General features: G+C 52.3%; 1 protein-coding gene across 2 annotated transcripts; it reads left to right on the top strand.

Annotated features, from left to right (window-relative positions):
- The first annotated feature begins 3,181 nt into the window (after window positions 1–3,181).
- Rps6kl1 (ribosomal protein S6 kinase like 1) lies at window positions 3,182–19,901 on the top strand. Of its 2 annotated transcripts, XM_048361794.1 has the most exons (11): window positions 3,182–3,208; window positions 4,843–5,127; window positions 6,725–6,849; window positions 8,882–8,974; window positions 15,161–15,208; window positions 15,633–15,765; window positions 16,572–17,171; window positions 17,512–17,601; window positions 17,731–17,813; window positions 19,094–19,189; window positions 19,486–19,901. In XM_048361794.1, exons 2-11 carry the CDS (start codon window positions 4,863–4,865, stop codon window positions 19,594–19,596), a joined length of 1,644 nt encoding a protein of 547 aa, XP_048217751.1. In that variant the 5' UTR covers window positions 3,182–3,208; window positions 4,843–4,862; the 3' UTR covers window positions 19,597–19,901. The 2 variants fall into 2 exon arrangements, with proteins under 2 accessions (XP_048217751.1, XP_048217752.1); XM_048361795.1 differs by lacking the exon at window positions 15,161–15,208.
- Window positions 19,902–20,954: the final 1,053 nt, after the last annotated feature.

Genomic DNA, 20,954 nt, shown 5'->3' with positions numbered 1-20,954 from the left:
GCCTGGCACGTTCCACGGCTGAGTAAGGTTGGTAGGAGATGAGAAGGAATTGCAGGGGCGGGGGGCTGAGGAACTGAAGACTTTGAAGGCCAAAGGAGAAACCTGGGAGCCTGTTCAGGATTTTGAGCAGAGGAGGGATGGAATTTGCTTTGGCAGTCCCTTCCCAATTGCAGGTAGGGCCAAAGAATTTAAACAGACATTTCTCCAAAGGAGATATGCAAATAGCCAATGAATACATGAGAGGCCTCAATATCATTAGCCATTAGGGGAATGCAAATTAAAACCACAAGTCAACATTGCTTCACACCCTCTGGATGACTACAATCATAAAGATAACAACAACAAAAATTGGCAAGGACCTGGAGAAATTGGAACCAACCTACAGAGCATGTAAAATAGGGCAGCTGTGTTGGAAAGCAGGTCTGGAAATTCCTCAACTAGTTACATATAGAGTTACCATATGACCCAACCATCCACGCCTACATATACACTCAATAGACTTGAACACATGTTGAAATGAAAATGTGTACATAAATGTTGACATTAGCATTATTTATAATAGTAAAAAAGTGGAAACAACCCAGGAATCTATCAATTGATGAGTAGATAAACAAAACTATACACACACATACCACACATACACACACACACTGAAATATTACTCAGCCATAAAAAGAATGAAATACTGTTACTTGCTATAACATAAATTCTGAAAACATTAGATAAAGTAAAAGAAGCCAGTCACAAAGGCCACATATTGTATGATGCCATTTATATGATGATGTCATTTATATGATTAAGCCATTTTGTTTGAAGTTTTCAGAAGAGGCAAATCCATAGAGGCAGAAAGTAGAGGGAGAGGTACATTGGGTTTCTGTGAGGTGAGTTTACCAGATGTTCTACATTAGATTGTGAATTGCACTACCTTGGACCATTGTACATTTTTAAAAGGTATATTTTAACAGGAGAAATTTTATATGAAAAGTATATCAATAAAAATTGAACAAATAAAGGCTGGAGGTGTGACTATAATGATACAGTGCCTGCCTAGCAAGTACAAGGCCAGGACCTCAAACTCCAGTACTGCCACTTCCCAAATTGAGTGTAATGGAAAACAACACAAAACAAAACTTAGTTCTTGCTACTCCCCTGAAGCTTTGTCTGTGGAAAGCTTTCCCCAGTACTGGGGGAAAATGCAAGAGAGGCAAGGTGGGGAAAATAGAACAAGAGCCAGGTGCTGGTGGCTCATACCTGTAATCCTAGCTACTCAGGAGGCTGAGATCTGAGGATCATGGTTCATAGACAGTCTGGGAAGGAAAGTCGATGGGACTCTTATCTCCAATTAACCACCAGAAAACCCAAAGTAGAGCTATGGCTCAAAGTGGTAGAAGGCTAGCCTTGAGTGAAAGAGCTCAGGAACAGTGCCCAGGCCCTGAGTTTACGCCTCATGATGGGCAATAAATAAATAAATAAATAAATAAATAAATAAATAAATAAATTTAAGAAAAGGAGAATAAGTGGTGAAGGAGACAGGAGGAAAATAAGAGTGGTCTGGAGGCCTGGGGAGGAAGTGTATTGAGAGGAGCCTATAATCGCCTATCTGGATCTCCTGCTCACGCTACACAAGAAGTGAGGACCCAACATGGGGGTTAGTCCCCCAAAGATGATCCCTAACTTGACCAAGAGCATTTTCGGAGGAAGTCTGGGAGAAACTCCGTTGAAGAAGGTTTAAGAAAAAGTACCTGAGGGGCTGGGGCTATAGCCTAGTGGCAAGAGTGCCTGCCTCGGATACACGAGGCCCTAGGTTCGATTCCCCAGCACCACATATACAGAAAACGGCCAGAAGCGGCGCTGTGGCTCAAGTGGCGGAGTGCTAGCCTTGAGCGGGAAGAAGCCAGGGACGGTGCTCGGGCCCTGAGTCCAAGGCCCAGGACTGGCCAAAAAAAAAAAAAAAAAAAAAATCAAAAAAAAGTACCTGAGAAACAGACAAGTTTCAAGGAGTTTCTCTGCAAACTTAGTAGGTAGAGGAAAAAGTGAAGGCAAGAGTATCTTTTATTTTGTTTTCTTGTTTCCATCACTTTTTAGGAGACAAAGTCTCACTGCGTTGTCTAGGCTGGCTTGAACTGCTAGGTTCCATGCCTCAGCCTCCCCAGAAGAGAGGAAGAGCCGTCAGTGCTCACCACAGACTCAGTGTTTCCCACCTCGCCTGGTATGTGTTTGCTTTAAAGATGGAAGAAAGACATCATGCAGCAAAGGGGTGCCAATGTGGTGTCCTTGAATAGGTGCAGGAGAGGATTCATGCCCAAGGGGGGAGGTTGGCTTCCCCGGGGTGCAGACCAGGCCATCTATGGAAAGAGGTGGGAGACCCGGCAGGTGTACGGGCAGGGCACTGTGCCACAGGGACTCAGGGATGGAGGAAGCCACAGCTCTGGCTGAGAGGAGGGGTGGAGGGGAGGGGTGGGGGTCAGGTGAGGGCAGCGCAGTCAGGAAGGGCAGTGTGGGCCTGCACGGTTCACTTCGGATCTCATTTTCTCACCAATGCCTTCTAATCCCCAGGCTAGATCATAACCCCATGCTGCGTCTCTCTCACAAACCCCATCACAAGGAGAGCCCATGTCATCTGTCATTTAGCTCTTGGACCCCCTCACTAGACCATGAACCCCAGGGGGGAGGGGTGGGCAAACGTGTCTAGGCCGTCGGAGCGCCTCAACATCTAGCCCCTTGCGTAGAGTGGACTCTCAATACACACTGGTGAATTGTTAAAGTGAGTGAAACTTTGAGAACCCTAGATGCGTCTGAGTGCTTCTCCTGGTCGGCCTGGATTCCAGAAGCAGCCCCTCCTTGCGCACCTGACGACAATACACCTGCTCTCCCCGCCCTCGCCCGTCTCCCGACGGGTGCTCACCAAGCCCCGCCCTTCCCATCCCTCCCACCCCCCACGGCGGCTTGCTCCTGCTCCACACTGCTCAGACCTGTGACTTTAAGGCCGGCGGAAACCAAGCCGGGCGGTGATTGGTGGTTTATTCTAACGGCGGAGAATGAGCTCATCCACAGCCAATGAGCGGGCAGCACCGGACAAGACCTCCTCGCCGCTCCCCCCCCCCCTTCCCCCGGCACCCGCCCTGCACCTGGCCGGCCCGCGCGGGTGCGGAGCGCTTATCCCCGGAGGTGAAGGGGTCTGGCCCTGCGGAGCTCCTGGCTCGGGCAGGTACGGTGTTTGCCCAGCTCCTCCTTCATTTTCTCCCGCGAGCAGGCCTCTTCCCACCCCCACCCCACCCCCGGCTCCCGCCGTGCCTTCCTCGGCCGCGCCCCGCCCCGCAGGACCGTGCACCCGGTGCTCCCGCCCGGGCCTCGCGGGCTGCACGTGCCGCTGTCCATGGCCTGGCGTGGCCAGGCCGCTCTGATGGCCGGTCCCGAGCCGGGAGCCACCCCCCACCCCCCGAACCCCGGCTTGACGCGAGCACCCTAGTCGGGTGTCCCGAGCACGGGCCTCAGGAGCCAGCATGACCCCCAGGGCTGGGCCTATCGGGGAGGGCCGGGCTTCCTTCTCCTCCTGGCTGCGTGCTGGCCAGCGCTCAGCCACCCGCGGCTTTGGGGATGTGCGTTTCCTTCCTACCCTTCCCTTCATCCTGTTATTGGCTTCCTCCCTGCCTGGGGCTGGGCGTTCCCAGCCCTTTCCCAATGGCACACATTGGGAGAGGAAAGGTGGCTTCCAGGCTGCAGAGAGGGAGGGAGCAGGGCCCTGGCCTCTCCTCAGCCCCTTCCTCTCCCTCATCCACTGCCCCTGGCCCCTTGGCCATTTATATCTGCTACACTTTCATGAGGGAATGGCTCCTGACAGGCTGAAGGCTACATGGCTTCCAGAACCCGAGGACAGAGTCTCCCTAGGGCTGGGCTTGCTCCTCCTCTCACATCTAATGTCAACTCACACCTGGGTTAGCCCAAGTAGAATAGTCCAAGAGACCCCCACATCCAATATAACCAGTAAAGCCAGGTGCCAATGGCTCATACCTGTAATCCTAGCTACTCAGGAGGCAGAGATCTGTGGATCACGCTTTCAAGCCAGCTCCGGCAGGCAAATCTCTTATCTCCAATTAACCACCAAAAAGCTGTAAGTGGTTGAGGGCCAGCCTTGAGTGAAAAAGCTAAGGGACGGTGCCTAGGCCCTGAGTTCAAGTTCAAGTTCAAGCTCTAGTACTAACATACACACCACCAACAACAATTAAAAACCAGTGCCAAGCAAAGTAAAGGCCCTGAGCTCAAGCTCCAGTACTATTAATAAAAACAAAAGGCCAAAATATCACCAAATCTGCCACTTATGCATCTCACCTGCCAAGCAATGTGCCCAGCTGCCCACTGGCTCCGTGAGAGGTCTGCACTCACTGATCATGTGGACCACAGGACCTACGGAACCCAAGCAAAGCAGGAACAAGCCACTCTGCCTTGGGAGAGGGCCACTGTACTATGAGAGAACCCTCTAGGACCAGCAAGGAGGGGAGAATGCGTAGGGTCAGGGAGCACTCTGAGGCGCAGCTTCGGAGCAGATGTGTTGAAGGTGCACCAGGCAGCAGGCTTGCTCTGTGGAGGCCGCTGGAAGGCAATGCTGGGTCACAGATCTCCTCAACTCTTTCCAACACTCAGCACAAATACTTGAACTGAATTTGAATGGAAAGGAATACAGAACCCCAGCTGTGATCATGTTGTTTCCATGATTTAGGAAGGAGCTGGCTTAGCTCTGATCCCTCCATTCCTTGGAAGTGAATATTAGTCTTCCCGGTATTCAGTGGAGGAAAACAGGGTGTAGATAGAAGCATGGCACCCTAATGCATTTGTCCATTACAGATTCCCATCTCAGGGCAGCCATGAGCCTAGTGGCCTGCGAATGCCTGCCTGGCCCTAGCCTGGAGGCTGAGCCCTGTTCACGAGCAAGAGCCCAGACTTCCGTGTACCTGGAACAGATCTGCAAGCAGGTGGCCACGGGGACACCGGATGTGACCAAGCATGACTACCTGGTGGATGCAGCCACACAGATCCGCCTGGCCCTGGAGCGTGATGTTAGTGAGGACTACGAGGCTGCCTTCAACCACTACCAGAATGGTGTGGACGTGCTGCTCCAGGGAGTGCATGGTGAGGCCTGGGCCTGGCAGGGACGTGGGTGGCTGTGGAAGAGTCAGGGTCAGAATGACTGGGTCTCCGTATAGGACAATCATGAAACCTAGCAGCTCTTGTCTATTATTAGGGCCTTACCTGTATTGATTCACTGGAGCCTCACAGCAATAGAAATGATGAGGTTTAGTATTTATTTATTTAAGGGGTAATTGGGTTTCAACTCAGGGCCTTCAGCATGCTAGTCAAGGGCTCTACCACTTGAGCTATACTCCCAGTCCGTTTTGCTTTTCGTTATTTTTCAGATAGGATCTCAAGTTTTTGTCAGACTACGATCAACCTAGGCCGCCTCCTATGTGGCTGGAGTGACAGAAATCTACCACCGCAGCCAGTTTGTTCATTGAAATGGGGTCTTGTCAGCTTTTTACCCAGGATGGCCTCAAATCGTGATCCTCCAATCTCCAGCTCTTGAGTAGCTGGGATTACAGGCATACACTACCATATAGGGTCCTAAATTACTAAAAAAAAAAAAAAAAGTGTCACAATAATTACATGTATATAAAAACTTTTTTTTTTTTTTAGATGGGGCTTCTCTTGCTCAGATTGGTCTCAGACTCCTAGGTTCAAGTGATCCTCCTGCCTCAGCCCTGTGTCACTGCAGGAGCATACTGGGCTGGCCAGCAACTATTTTTTATATTCATTTTCTGTGAGAAAATGGGGCATGGGGAAGTTGAAGAGCCTGCCACAGCTCTGCAGCTAGCAGGGGGCACCAGGGGTGGAGTTTTGCCTCTGTGCTCTTGGGGTGGGCTTGGCTGTCCTGGAGGCCAGGACAGGGCTGGACGGCCCTTCTCTGGGGGCTTGCGCTCAGCTCCAGGGAGATGGCTGACTGACCAGCCAGTCATGTGGATGATAGTCCCAGATGGAAGAATGATGAAGTGGACCTAAAGAGAGTGAAGAGGGAAACTGAGGCCAAACTGGGCCGGCCTGGGACATTTTCTAGAATATGACAAGGAACAGCAGCAGCAGTGTGTTGTCATGTGGAAGATCTGGTAGTGCTCCAGAGAAAGCAGCTCCAGGTTGTCAGGAGGCAAACTTAACCCCCTGAGGGCCTCATGGCCAGGCTGTGGGTAGAAGTCACTCCCCCCGACTTCCCCTTCCTATGCTCTTGCAGGAGAGACTCCACAAACCCTGGGCTTTGGGCCTATCCGGTGCATTCCTTTGTCCTGTGATCTACCCTTCAGAGATAGTGGAAGCAGTGCTCTCCAGAAAGTTCCATCTCTATCCTCTTCCAAACTAATGGCTGTGGAAAGCTATACCCTGTCTTTCTGGGGTTGAGGGCAGCCAGCAAGGTGGCAGGTGCCAGCTGTACAGTGCAGCAGGCTGAGGGGTGGCTGTGGTTCCCAGGATCCTCCTGCCATCTTCCTTCTTTGTCCTCCCCTGCTTGCCTTCCACCCCAGAGCAGGACTGGGGGAAGAATCTGCTGAAGCAGCTTTAGAAATCTGAGCCATCTGCTCTGGAGGGCAGAGGGTGGTGAGTAGGAGCTGGCACTCCAGCCCTCCAGCCAGGTGGGGGAGCAGAAATAGACCCTGGTGGCCCTCATCTCCCCCCCCCCCCACAGTGGACCCCAACAAGGAGCGATGCGAGGCAGTCAAGCTGAAAATCACCAAGTACCTGCGACGGGCTGAGGAGATTTTCAACTGCCACCTGCAGCGGACGCTGGGCAGCGGAGCCAGCCCAGACTCGGTGAGGATGCCCCTTCGCCCCATGCCCATCTAGCTACAGGACAGGACAGGTAGTGGAGGATGTAAGTCTGAAGTATGTGCCAGGGCTGCCCTCCTGCCCTCTGTACCCCCACTCCCCCATACCCTCCTGCTTCATCCATTCTCGGGTCCTCAGTGCATCATGCCCAGGCCTGCGTCGCGCCCTCCCAGAGCACTTGGTACACGTGCACATGCAGAGCCCACAGCTCTGTACGGTTTGCACATGTGTGTCCACACAAAGCCTCCAGATTGTGTTTTTGTTGTGAGTAGACACACTGTGTGTATTTGAAAGATACATGTCCCCATGAATGAATGCACATGTGTGCCCGGAACTCTCCCTGTGAAGCCAGGCTCTGCTGGCTCATGCTGCTAATCATAGCTACCCAGCAGGTGAAGATCTGAGGATTGCAGTTCAAGGCCAGCCCAGGTAGCAAAGTTTGTGAGACTCTTAGCTCCAATGAACCACTGGAAAACTGGAAGTGGCGCAGTGGCTCAGAATGGTAGAGCACTGGCTTTGAGCAAAAGAGCTCAGAGATTGAGCCCAGGCCCTGAATTTAAGCCCCATGATCTTCCCCCCCCCCCCACCTATAATCATATTTTATTTTATTCAAATACAGAATATCTTCATAAGTGTCTTACATATGAACTTACTCTGCCTGGGTAGGCAATAGAGCAAGAAGCAGATCCGTAGCTTTAAACTGTTGGCACCAGATCAGTTACATTTGAAGTGTTGAGAGATCCTGCCCAGACCCTCAGGGCACCTTTCCATTTCCATTCACCTGTTCTGTAAGAGTAGCCACCGTGACCTTCACTATCTTGTGGACTTCTATCTTGATAGGCTGCTGACAGCTACTGCAGCCAGAGATAGGAGGTAGTACACTTACTTCTAAAAGGCCTCCTAATCTCAGCTATAGAAATAACACACTTGCTATCCAGTCTGCTGATTCATTTAGTGATTGCCCCCCAGGGTTATGATAGCTATCCAATTTCTCCTCTCCAAGGTGCTAAGGGATGGATTGGATCTTGGAATCTGAAAGCAACTCCCTATCCTTCTAGCCTTCCCTCCACCCCTTTTATTTTGTTGTGTTGGCTCTAGGGCTTGAACTCAAGGACTCTCACTCTTTTTTGCTCATATCTGATGCTCTTTAACTTGAGCCACACTTTCACTTCCTGCGTTTTCCTGATGAATTGGGTATGAGTCTCTTGGATTTGTGTTCCCAGGCTGACTTTGAACTGTGATCCTTAGATCTCAACCCTGAGTTCAAGCCCCAGTACCAGTACAAAAAAAGAAGAAAAGAAGGAAGGAAGGAAGGAAGGAAGGAAGGAAAGAAGGAAGGAAGGAAGGAAAGGAAAGGAAAGGAAAGGAAGAGAAAAGATTCTAAAGCCTGGTGTGGTGGCACACATCTGTATTCCCAGCACTCAGGAAGTGGAAGAAGGAAGATCACAAGTTCCAGGCCAATCTGGGTTACATAGCACGAGCCCCTCTCTACAGAAGGCAAAAACAGAAAATATTTTGAGCCAGCAGACTTTAGGTTGAGGTCATTTGATGGTGGTGCTGTGTGGCAGAGGCCGGTTCCAGCGAGTGACCTGCTTCTCAGGACGAAGCATTGTTACATGCCCATGACCTATTTGAAACAACAACAAGGAAGCTCTCCCTATGTGGTTTTTCCTGCCCCAGCGGGCACTGATGGGGGCTGAAAATGCATGCACATATGCCATGCCCAAAGGTGTGCCCAGGCATACACACGTACCCTCCTTGGCTCAGTGGGTGCGTGGGCTTTTTCCTCAAAGCAGGTTGCTAGCCTATGCTCTGAGATCTGCACGCCCCCACTCTGGGGATTTTTTGCTTTCTATAGACTAGGCTTTGGGGAAGGGACTTTTGGGTCTTGGAGGGTGGGTGGAGGTCAGCCTGGTCACCCTGAGCAACGTGGGCCCCAGAAGTCAAGACCAGGAGCCCCTGCGCAGGGGGGCCACTGTGGTGGAGGCTACAGGTGGCCCGGCTTTCTCTTCTGCAGGGCTTCAGCAGCCTGAGGCTTCGGCCCATACGCACACTGAGCTCTGCGCTGGAGCAGCTGAGGGGCTGTAGGGTGGTCGGGGTCATTGAGAAGGTGAGTGAATGGGTATCCGAGGTATGGGAGGGGAGGCAAGAGGAGGCAGGCAGATGGTGTGTGGTCAGCAGTGGGGGCTAGGACAGGTGTGTGGGATGAGGAAGGGGATTTGTAGCACATGCCTCCAGTGGGTCGTGGGCCAGGACAGCCATGGAGTCCAGCAGCCTCTTCTTTCCCTCACCCCAGCACATACCAAGAAGGTTGTGGAAAGGCAAACATGGGAGTGAGAAGAGGCAGGCAGCTCCCTCTCCATAGCCTCAGGCTTAGACACAGAAAACCCACAGAAACCACGGAGAAGCTGAACCCAGGGCCGCCTGCCAGGCCTCGCTGCCCTGCCCACTCCCACTTCCCACAATCCTCCACCCCGCATTCACTCTGCACTGGGGCTGCCGCCCAGAATTGCTCTTGAGCGCTTCTTGCTGGGGCTAGAAGGTGATCAGCTCCAGAAACCTGCCTGGCAGAGGCCCTGGTTGGCCTGAATCTCAGAGCCTGTGCCCTTTCTCTCCGTGTCCACACACCCTCCTCCTGACACCATCTTGGACCTTTTCCCATATTTCAGAGCACATAGGAAAACAGGAGGTGATAGAGGGTCAGAGGGACAAACAGGTCAAATGACTGTTGAGCCAGTATCGGAGTCTCCTCTGCCCCCAGCCTAAGCCTCCTGGAGTAGTTGCTAAAAGTTCTTTCTCAAACTGGCCATTTGTGAAAATCATCTGGGGAGCTTCCTCAAAAGAGTTATTTGGGCTGTACCCCAGACCTGTGGAATCAGAATTTTTAGGGCTGAACTCAGGAATTTACAATTTAAAATACTTGGATGATTTTTGATGGATCTAGGAGGATCATGAAGAGACACTAGAATACACCCCTCCCCCCAAAGCACACATACAGGCAAGTGGGTGGTGACCTGTCTGGGGGAGCAGGCCCGGTGGCTGATGAATTCATTCGGTAGCCATAGGCAAGTCCCCTCACTGCTCTGAGCTTAGATTTCCTTATTGGTAAAGTGGAGTGGGAATTCTCCCCCAAAGGGGTGATCTGGGAAGAGAAAGGAAATGATTTGGGAAAGGCCTGGCACATGCTGAGACATTTCATGCGTGTTTGATGGCTCTCAGTGAGAGCCACAGGAGTGAGTGAGCAGGCGCAAGCCCCATCCCCAGGCCTTGCTCCAGCTGCTTCTCCTGGGACTCTGGAACAGGCCCCATACTGAGCAAAGGCCTAGCCAGCCTCCATCTGCAGCAGTTTCCCCCCCTCATCCCCCACCCCCCACTCAGTGGCCACATCCTGACCTTGGCCAAGCATAGCCACTCCCAAGGACAGCTGTCAGGAGTGACTGACACCATCCTTCTGAGCGAGACCCTGCAGAATCATAGGTGTTAACGGTGAGCACATTTGGGAAGCAGTGAATAAAAGTTCTATTACTTTATATTTCTGTCATAAGAGATCTCAGAGTTTTAGGCAAATCTACACTGAGATTCTCCAAGAGGGAGGTCTGTGACATAGAACTTCCTGATTTGTTTGATGCCAGAACTTGTGTACATTTGCAAAATCCTTTAGATTGCTTTTTTTTTTTTTTAACTTGTATCTTTGTTTTGGTGGTTGTGGGGTTTGAACTCATCCTGGGGAGTTGTGCTTGCTAGGCCAACAGTCTACTGCTAAGCCATGCTTCCTCCCTGTACAAAGCTTTTTAGACATGCTCTACTCTGAAGGCTACATACTGGGAAAGCACAAATTAAAGCTAAACCTAACTGTACTGCCCTCTTTTTCTTTCCACCTTTTTGGGGGGGCTACCCGATTGATTGACTCTAGCTCCCTCCTGAGATCTCTTTCTCTGGGTCAGGCCCAAGCCAGGAACCACATTTTCCCCAAATTAGGAAAGGTGTTAGGGCTACTGGGCCCATTCCACCATAGCTCTGCCCAGGCAGATCCAGGCAGCGAGGCAGTGCTGGCCAGCCCTCAGCCCAGGAGCTGGGCACGCAGGGCTTGCTTGGCGCTGTCCTGGCTTGCCTAGGAAGTAAGCAGCTGTTGGGAGTAACTGGGGTGGGCAGGAGGGTCTCCAGAAGCTGTAGAGATGCTGGCAGGGTGAGTCCCTAAGCCAGAGAATAGGTAGACAAGCAAGATAACTGAGGGTCTGTCTTCAGGGAGCTGGGGGGCAGGGCAATGTACCCCTGTTTGTGCTGGACCTCTGACAGCCAAGCCCTGAGCTGGGCATGGGGAAGAAAAGGACATCCAAGTCCCTTGTTTCCCTTGGCTCAAACACAAGGTGGGGTTTTTGTTTGTTTGTTTGTTTTTAATTGTTACCAACATTTTCAAATGTGAAGATTTCATATAAAAAGTACAGATTTCCATGCCTCCTGAGCAACCAGGAGATCTGCACATGTGGAATTCACATTCTCACATGGCAGTGGGGAGCCCCGGGGGCGGGGGGGAGGCTGCTCACCTGAGCTGGGGCACCAGGCTTTCCCTCCCCCCACTCCCTGAGCTCATATGTCTGGCCCCTGTGGGCCTTTGAGTTGAACGATTTTGGACTTGTTGCTCCATAAAAAAGTCTTCCTAGGACTTAGATTCTTTGTGTATCCTTCAAGAAAGGCTTTCCCCCCCACCAAAGCTTTATCTCAGTGTCCCAAGGACTCAGCGGGGTTAAAAATAAAACAAGACACCTTTTTAAAAGGTGGAAGCAGTACCCACAACTGCCACCCATCTTTTCAACTCTAAGGCCCGCCTCACATTTGTGAGGCACATTCCCAAAGGCCTGTGGCATTAAATCCTTGCAGCAATCCGGAATGAAAAGTATGATGAGGTAGGTCCAGGTATGATGGTACATGCCTAAATCTCAGCTACTCAGAAGCAGATATAGGAAGATCATCTTCTTCAAGAAACTAGAACAGGGAACACAACAATGACACACAGAAGTTACCAAGACTATCTCAATAAACAAGTGGGCCAGGCACTGGCAGTTGACACTGGTAATCCTAGCTGCTCAGGAGGCTGAGATCTGGAAGATCATGGTTCTCAGCTAGCTGGGCAGAAAAATCGTGAAGAGCCCATCTCCCAAATAACCAGCAGAAACCCAGGCTAGAGTTGTCTCAAGTAGTAGAGTGCTAACTAAGCAAGCAAGCTAGCTAACTAATCAGGAGGCCCTGAGAACAATCTCTGAGCATGGAATTATACACCTCTAATCCCAGCTAACCAGGAGGTAGAAGCTTCTGGAAAAGCATGAAAGCTCTGAATTCAGGCCCCAGTACCCACAAAAACAAAATGACGATGACAACAACAACAAACAAAAACAAAAATAACCCATCAGGCTGGTCAGGACAGTAGTCACCAGCCACGTAAGACTATTTGCATGAATTAAAATCAAGGACTCTGAGTCTCCATTGCACTAGCTCCATTTCAAGGGCTCCATTACTAACTACATGAAGCTAATGGTCTCCCCACTAGACAGCGTGGAAATACAGGATTTCCATCATGGCAGAAAGTTCAGTTGGACAATGTTGCATTTGGATGCTAATTGTCTTTCAGAAAATGAAACTGAGATTTATGGAGGGCAAGCACTAGGAGGTCTCTGTTCCCCAAGCCATTAAGCAACAGAAAGAGATTTTTTTTTTTAATTGCTTGGCTTCATTAATGGGAAAATGCCCCCTCTGTTACTCTTTTAAGATATAATGAAAGAGTTTGAATCTGGAAAAAATGAACCAACACTCAGCACCCTACTCAACTCCAAGATAATCCATCTATGTTTAGATCTAGTTTCTTCTATACAACTATGTTTTAATGGTTTTTTTTTTTTTTTTTTTTTTTTTTTTTGCCAGTCCTGGGCCTTGGACTCAGGGCCTGAGCACTGTCCCTGGCTTCTTCCCGCTCAAGGCTAGCACTCTGCCACTTGAGCCACAGCGCCGCTTCTGGCCGTTTTTTTCTGTATATGTGGTGCTGGGGAATCGAACCTAGGGCCTCGTGTATCCGAGGCAGGCACTCTTGCCACTAGGCTATATCCCCAGCCCTTAATGGGTTTTTTTTGAACACAATTCTTCTGGTGTATGGGACAAGTTGTATTTCTGGGTCTCTCATATTTTGGATTGTAAGTCAGAAGGCCTTGCCCAGCACAGGGTGGTGGGGAATCCCACTTGGCGAAGCCCGGGGGGGAATTATCGGAGGTGTTAGTGCTTGTGGGAAACTGTTCTCCTAAATGGCTTTAGAGTTTTCTGCCTTTCTTTTTCAAACATTGCCTAAGTTTGGTCAAGAAGCCAAGGCCAGGCTGGATTCTGTCTCTGGCTGTTGGCCTGGAGACCTCTAGTGGTCAAAAGAGACAGCTCCTTACTGCTGCAGCCAGGGCCTGGGGCTTCCCTAATCTTCAATTGTACTGATGATGGGGAAACTGAGGCCTAGAAGGTGCCCAGTTAAATCTGCAGGCTCTGGGGTTGACCAGTCTGGATTGAAATCTAGACTCTACCACTTTGTAGCAGTGGGACCATGGAAAGGCACTATTGCCTCTCTGAATCTCAATCTCTCTCTCTTTTTTTTTTTGGCTAGTCCTAGGCTGTGAACTCAGGGCCTGAGCACTGTCCCTGGCTTCTTTTTGCTCAAGGCTAGCACTCTGCCACTTGAGCCACAGCGCCACTTCTGGCCATTTTCTGTATATGTGGTGCTGAGGAATCGAACCCAGGGCCTCATGTATACAAGGCAAGCACTCTTGCCACTAGGCCATATTCCCAGCCCTGAATCTCAATCTCTTCATCCATAAAATGGACCACAAGTAATTCTTACCCAGCAGAGTTGTGGGAATAAAACTAAATAACTTATGCAAGTACTTAGCACAGAGTAAGCACTTTGTATCCAATGTTGGTTTTTTTTTCTATAGTATGTTGCTCATTGCTAAGGACCATGAGGGTTTATGCTTCAGTTGTCTCCTTTAGCCCCCTCCCCCTCCCCCGCCAAAGAACCTCTGAAGGGAAAACTGCTATGACTCCACTTTGCAGGTTAGAAGAATAACGTTTTTGATAAGTCATGTGACTTCATAGAGAGGCTGTTTATGGCCACAACAAACAGTGACAAACAGAAGTTGGCCGTTTGTGATTCCTGTCCGGTTGTTGGGAAAGAAAAGTAAAATCAATTCACTTGTCTTAAGTTCTAAACCCAGGGTCCTTTCCCCTACACCATCTGAGGCCACGGCTCTCGCCTCTGTCCAGTGCCCTGGCCTCAGGGCCTGGCTCCCACCCCCCTCTGTAGCCAGCCAAGGCCCTCCCTGGGGAATGTCCTGCCAGGAAGGCCAGTGGCCAAGGAATCGGCACACTGGGATGCTGTCTGGCTTCTTCACGTCCTCATCCGGGCTAAATCTCTGCCTTCCTGCTCTGACACACTCCTGCCCCTCCTGTAGCTGGGGCTGCCCCTGCCTACGGGGGGATGAGTAGTGGGCAGACCACAGAAGGCGGCTCTGCTGAGGACCGCCTCCAGATAGGACTGGATTATTTTATTGAGATAAATTCTTGCACAGGCTAGCCTTGAATTCCTGGGCTCAAGCAGAACCTTTGCCCCTGAGTAGCCGGTTATGCACAGCCATACTTGGCTTAAGAGAAGACTTTATTCCAAAGAATGAGGTACAGTAAGGCCTGGAGAGAAACCTGAAGAAAGGTGCCAAGCCCAGTGAGGCTCAGCCCACACACCCTGGGACTATACTCTCAGAGCCTTGGCTTTCTTCCTTGTAGAATAGGGATCAGAGGAGGGGCCATCTTGAGTCCCTGCAGGACAGTGGGCTCTGAGGGAGGGGTTGATTTCCTCAACTGTCCCTTCCACCCAGGGGCTAGCACAGCACAGCATGGATAGGGAGAGGAGAGGCATTCTTACATGGGGGTCCTCCCAGCCCTACTCACCCTGAGTTGGTGAAATACTCACACAGGACTGTGGGAATACAAAGCTGGACAGGGTGAGCCTTGCCCTCATAGTGCTGACAACAGGGTCGGGGGGGGGGGGAGCAGATTAGGCAATGCCCAAAGGTGAGTGAGAGCACCAAGAGATGGCAGCGGGCCCTAGATACTGCATGGAAGAGCGGCAGAGTGGTGGGTGAGCAGGACAGGATGGGTGTTAACCCTAAGGGGCCAGGGGCATAGTCCTTGTCCTGGTCCTGGGTGAGGTGACTTGGTGGAGGGTGGGGGCATGGATCCCCAGGAACTAGTGTGTGCCTCTGGACTTTGGCAGGTGCAGCTGGTCCAGGACCCAGCCACTGGAGGGACCTTCGTAGTGAAGGCAGGTGCTGCCCAGCCCCTGTGTACAGTGCTCCCCCTGGGGACCCCCTCACAGCTCTGGAATACTCTTGTGGAATGTGCATGTGGAATCCATGTCCCCTCCCACTCCAAAGGCTGCTTGTTCTGTTCCTGAGCATGGGCTCTGCCTCCTAGATAGACCCCCCCCCCTACACACACATCACACACACTCATACTTGTGCAAACACAAATATCATCTTTGGCCAGAAGGGTGGAGGAGCTCAAAGAAAAAGGGCGTGGGGAGGACCAGGTCAGGAACTGAGGGAGGCAGTTGCTCCTCAGGATGGCTCCCAGCTCTTACCTGAGTGCTCCCCAAAGCCAGGGCTGCTGGACTACCCCCTGCTAGTAGCAGCTTCTGGCCTGGTCTTCGGCTGATCTTCCTGCCCTGCCTGCCCCCCCCCCCCCAGAGCTTGCCCAGGTGCCACGTGGTGAGCCGGGAGCGGCTGACCGTCATCCCGCATGGAGTCCCCTTCATGACGAAGCTGCTGCGGTACTTTGTGAGTGAAGACTCCATCTTCCTGCACCTGGAGCATGTACAAGGTGAGGGCCCCCGCCCCCTCCCCCCCCCACATGACAGCTCAGGCATTGGGGGCTTTGTAGTCACCTACCTTCTTCAAATAGTGAGCCCTGGGGAGGAGAGTGGCTTTCTCCTGATGTGGGGCACAGCCCAGGAAACTAGTCTTGCTGGAGGCAGAGGCAAGCTACTGTGGGCCTCCCACAATCCTACCAAAGGAGCGGGAGATCGTCTGGAGAGGAGGCCCGCACCAGGCAGGGGAAAGGGTGTTTGTGCAGCTGTCTCCTTTGCCACAGTGTCCTCTGGTCTCAGCCCTTTTCACTTTTCTGGTTGGCACCTGAAGCTGTAAGGACTGGAATGGGGCCATGTGGTAGATATTCACTAATGATCACAGTCATTTCCAAAATATCCCTGGGTTACGATGTGTAGTCATTGGAGATCTGGCCTTTGTGTTTCATTAAATCATTTCCCCTAAAACAAAAGCGAAATTCTGATATGCAAAGCAGTAGTGAATCCACCACTCCAACTAAAGCCACTAGTAATGAGCGCAGGGTGCAGGGCATGGCTCAGCCGTGCAGTGCTTGGCTAGCAAGAGCAAGGTCCTGAGTTTAAACTCCAGCACCACAAAAATAAAAACAAAACCCAATAGACACACTTAGGGTGTGCAGTCTAAAATGGCTCTCTGAGAGCATGCCGGTCACGTAAGAAAAGAGGGAGGAGATGAGGGTGAGGAGGCCACACAGAGGGGTCGTGCCCAAAATGGCGGAAGGGGGGAATGGGCCTAGTCCTAATGTCCATGTTCTTTTTCCTACCTTCCCTCTGCCCGGCCCAGGGGGCACTCTGTGGGCCCACCTACTCTCCCAGGCACGCCCCCAACATTCTGACCTCAGATCCAGCTCTACTCAGGAGAAGTCAAAGCTCAACAACCACCTCAGCCTCCTGACTTCAGCACGGCTGCCCCCAGGCCACACTGTGAGGCGGGACAGGAGCCTTCTGGAGCCTTCTCAGACTTCTCGGAGCATCCCTCCAGCCAGGGAACTCCCACCCCTCAGACCCTCCAGAGCCCCTGACGGCAAGCCCACAGTCAGGACCAGCCCTTCCTGCTCCTCCAATCCCACGGAGGCGCCTGGTGGCTACTGGTACCTTCAAACCAGGAGAACTGGGCAGAGCTCAGACCCTGGACCCCCTCGGGGACTCCTTTGGGTTCGTGAAGGGGCCAGTCGGGTACTGGGGGGCTGTGGCCGAGGCAGAGGTCACAGCCCCCCTTCAGTGGACAGAGCCTGCTGGGGGGGTGGTGAGGCTGTGTGGAGCGTGAAGGAGGAGCGGGTGAGGCAGTGGGCAGCCGAGATGCTGGTGGCATTGGAGGCGCTTCATGAACAAGGGGTGCTGTGCCGGGACCTCAACCCTCAGAACCTGCTCCTGGACCAGGCAGGTAGGAGCCCAGGCCCCTCTGCCCTCACCCCGCAGGAGGGAGCCCCCCCAAGAGTCAAGGGGACCTTAGAGGTTAGGTACCACTTTCCTCACCTCCACCCAGCCAGTTCACACAGGACTCTACGTGAACCTGGGTGGCCCTTCCCCAGGAGGCTAGAGTAGCTTCCAGAACACCTTGGGAGACCCCAGGGCCATGACCTGCCCAGCATGGCCTTTGGCTCCTGCTGTGAGGTTGTGTGACAGGGGAAACTCTGGGACTGCCTTCTTCACGCCAGCCATTCTGTGGTGCCACCCTCAGCCTTTGTCCTCCTCCTTTCTCCTTACACACGCTGGATGAGAAGGTCACCTCCGGCTCACGTATTTTGGCCAGTGGTCAGAAGTGGAGCCCCAGTGCAGCAGGGAGGCCGTGGACCACCTCTACAGCGCCCCAGGCAAGAATGGGGGGCAGGGGGGCTCTTGATATTAAGAATGGGGGGGTGGCTCTTGATATTGGATACCTTTATGCAGGTTGAGTCTGGGAACTGAGGGCAACATGGAGGTCTGTTTTCCTACTCCTGCAGAAGTTGGGGGGATTGCTGAGCTGAGTGAAGCCTGTGACTGGTGGAGCTTTGGGTCGCTACTCTATGAGCTACTGACAGGAACCGTGAGTAGCTGGGCAGGGCAGAAACCTCTACTGGGTGCCACTGAATGCTGGGTAAGCGGGGCTCAGTCTTATTAGCCAGAATCTGGAGAGCCCTGTGGTTCCCCAAGGCCTGGCACTGGCCTGGATGTCCTGCTGCCCTACAGGCCACTGGTGACACAGGAAGTCGCTCTAACAAAAGCACACTGAGTGCTCCAAACACACTAGGAGGTATTGCTAACTTCTATGATAGAGAGTTGAGTTGGGAAGGTCAGGGAAAGTTGCTAGAAGAGCGTGTCTAGGGTTAGGTTTAAAGAGAAGGTAGCATTTGACACAGCCCTCCTTCCCTGGGTCATCATCCCCCGAGTCTCCCTCCTCTGCCCACTCTTCTGGCCCTTTTAGCCAGAGGACCGGATAGAGGACTCTTTCATCCAGGTCAGCAGCTGCCCTGTCCCTGTCCAGTCTGGGTCAGCCAAGAACTCAAGGTCCTCCCTATAAACTATGTTGCTCAAACGATGCTCTGGCCTTTGGCCTCTGCCTAGATGAGCTCAGCACTACATCTGGGGCCAGTTGGATTGGGAAGTAAGGGAGAGGCCAAACTACATTTGAGCAGAAAACAGCTGGAATGGACGCATTATGACCTCAAGTCCACAGCTGGCTCATCCCTCCTGACTTTCTCCTACTTTTGTCCCAAGCCCAGGCCTCTGAAAACCCTAGCTGCAAATACTTACCCTCCTTCCTCCAACCACAGCTCTCCTGACCTTTCTCCTGGATGCTTCGTATGGCTCCTCCTTACCTGCAGATTGTGTTCTCTCCCAGGTTGCCTATACCTTCGGCTATGGAGAGGGCCTGCTTTCTTCTGTCACATCCCTACCTTGACCTTGATGGCAGCATGCCATGGCCTGCTGTCAAATGAGTGGCCTGTGGAGGCTCCCCCCATCCCCCAAGCAGACAAGTTCCAGTGCTCTTCCAGATAGAGTGCCCACCTAGCTTACAACCCAAGCTTGTTGTTTCTAGCATCAATTCCAGGACCTTGAGGGACCCGGGGTTAAACCCTGGCATCAGCACAGGCCCCTTTCCTCTGAACTTGCTTTTTTGTCTTTCACGGATAAAGCTATGTCAGGGACATAGCTCAGTGTCTGGCACACAGTAGATCATAAGAAAAGGTAGCGATCAACATTACCCATCACCAACCCCATGGAATGTGACGGAGGGGGCACAGAATAACTTCCCCAGAATTCCCTCATCAGAGACCCTCTTTGTGTTCTCCTCCCTCCCCCCCCCCCCCCGCCCCGCTTCCCTAGGCACTGTCCCAGATCCACCCCTCAGGATTCCAGGCACACACACAGCTCCAGCTGCCTGCCTGGCTCAGCCGCCCAGCAGCCTCCCTGCTGACTGAGGTAAGGTACAGCCTGGCCTAGAGGAGCTGGCTTCTTGGCCTGTGGGTAAGGGCAGGAGGAACAGAAGCTCCACGATTGTGTGTGTGCGCTGTATATGTTGATGTGGGGGCTAGAACGCAATAGACCATCAGTGATCAACCACCACCAATATCCCTCTGGGGGAAAAGATGTTAGGGGCTAGGCTTGCAGAGTGTAAGTTCCCTAAGGTTATGGTAACTGGAGTCCCTGAGCCTGGGCCCCGTCTCTGCGGTGGTTTGGGAAATTGCCAGAGTGCTGACTGGCCTCTCCCCCCACAGCTGCTGCAGTTTGAACCCAAGCAACGCCTAGGTGCCAGAGGGGATGGTGCCAGACAGCTCAAGTCCCACCCCTTTTTCAGTTCGATCCAGTGGAGCAGACTGGTGGGGTAACAGGGGCAGTGGTGGGGGTGTGGAAGCAGCTGTCCTGTGCTCCATCTCCTGCCTCTGCCTGTCGTCCCTCTCAGCCATGGGCTTCAGAACATGGGGAAGTTTTCTTTCCTGATGGGCTTGGCCTTGGGAAGCAATGCTCTGCACTGTCCCTGGAGAAGTTCCCAACACTGCGGAGAGGAGACTGCATGGTGAGGCCGGCACCTTGAAGCAGCTTGAGCCTTTTGCACCATCCACAAATGCCTGTTGGGTGCATTCCTTGTACTTTAATGCTGACCCGTCACCTTAAAGGGTGCGTCTGCTGCACTAGTTCAACCAAATCAGGTGTGCTCCCACCCTTGGAACACCAAGTGATGTTTAGTTCTGTGGACCCAAACCTGGACTATGCTGGCAGATCATCTAAGCCATGTAACCCACGGGCTGCTTCCACCAGAAGCTGGTCCCCAAGGGGCAGGAAGAGGGTGGGGGAGGCAGGGAAGAATTCCGTGGCATGGGAAAAATAGGGTACAGGATGATCCACTCCCCATTTCTGATCACATTTCTATCTTGACTCAGACTTGAGAACAAAAAAAAAGGGGGAAGTTTTAAGAAGTTACGTGTCACAGAGCCATGGTCAAAGGGGAGGGAGGCCTGTGCTCCACCCAAGCTGGCCCTGCCCCACAGGGGCTGAAGCAACTCAGCCAGGTTGTGCCCATTACGATTCCTTTCTCAGGCCTTGGCTGTTTACCACTCTGAATTTTAGTCATGAGGTTCTGCTCAATTTACTATCTACTCACTCCCATTTGGAGAAACCACAAAACATGAACAGAGGGCCCACACTAAGCCAAACCTAAGATGTTTCTGGTCTCTGAAGAACTGTTCAGCCCCTCCGCAGGTTTGAGGGCTCCCCTCAGGATCCCCCCATTATTTGGGTATGGCACTGGAGCTAAAGCTCCACTAGACTCCTTGTCCCCAGAGCTAGAGTCCCACTAGATCTCGGTCCCTCGCTCCCTCCAGCCAGTGTCTCCACCAGCCAGTGTCTCCACCACTAGGTGGCACCTCTGACCCTGCTCTCCAGTTGGGGAACCTGACCAGATGCTTGCTTGTGTCCTGAGACTGTAGCTCCTCTGGTTCCTCTACTTCTCAGGTCCAGGAAAGCACAGCTGGTCTGTCTTGTGCCCCATAGCTCACATCCTGAATGACCAGAGGCCTGCCCACCTTCTAATAAAGCCTGCTTTTCCTTTGGTGTCCCTGCATCATTAATGTAACCAAAGTGGCCTGGAGGAAGGGGCAGATGGCAAGGCCCCACTAGAGGATCAAGAAAGGGTGGGACCTTGCTAGGAAGCAGCCTGGGGGGAAATGGTGGTGTGGGAAGCAATGAT

Source organism: Perognathus longimembris, chromosome 14, assembly GCF_023159225.1.
Source record: "Perognathus longimembris pacificus isolate PPM17 chromosome 14, ASM2315922v1, whole genome shotgun sequence".
Lineage (NCBI taxonomy): Eukaryota > Metazoa > Chordata > Mammalia > Rodentia > Heteromyidae > Perognathus > Perognathus longimembris.
Note: the sequence above shows the minus strand (reverse complement) of the source record. Positions and strands in the feature narration are given on the sequence as shown.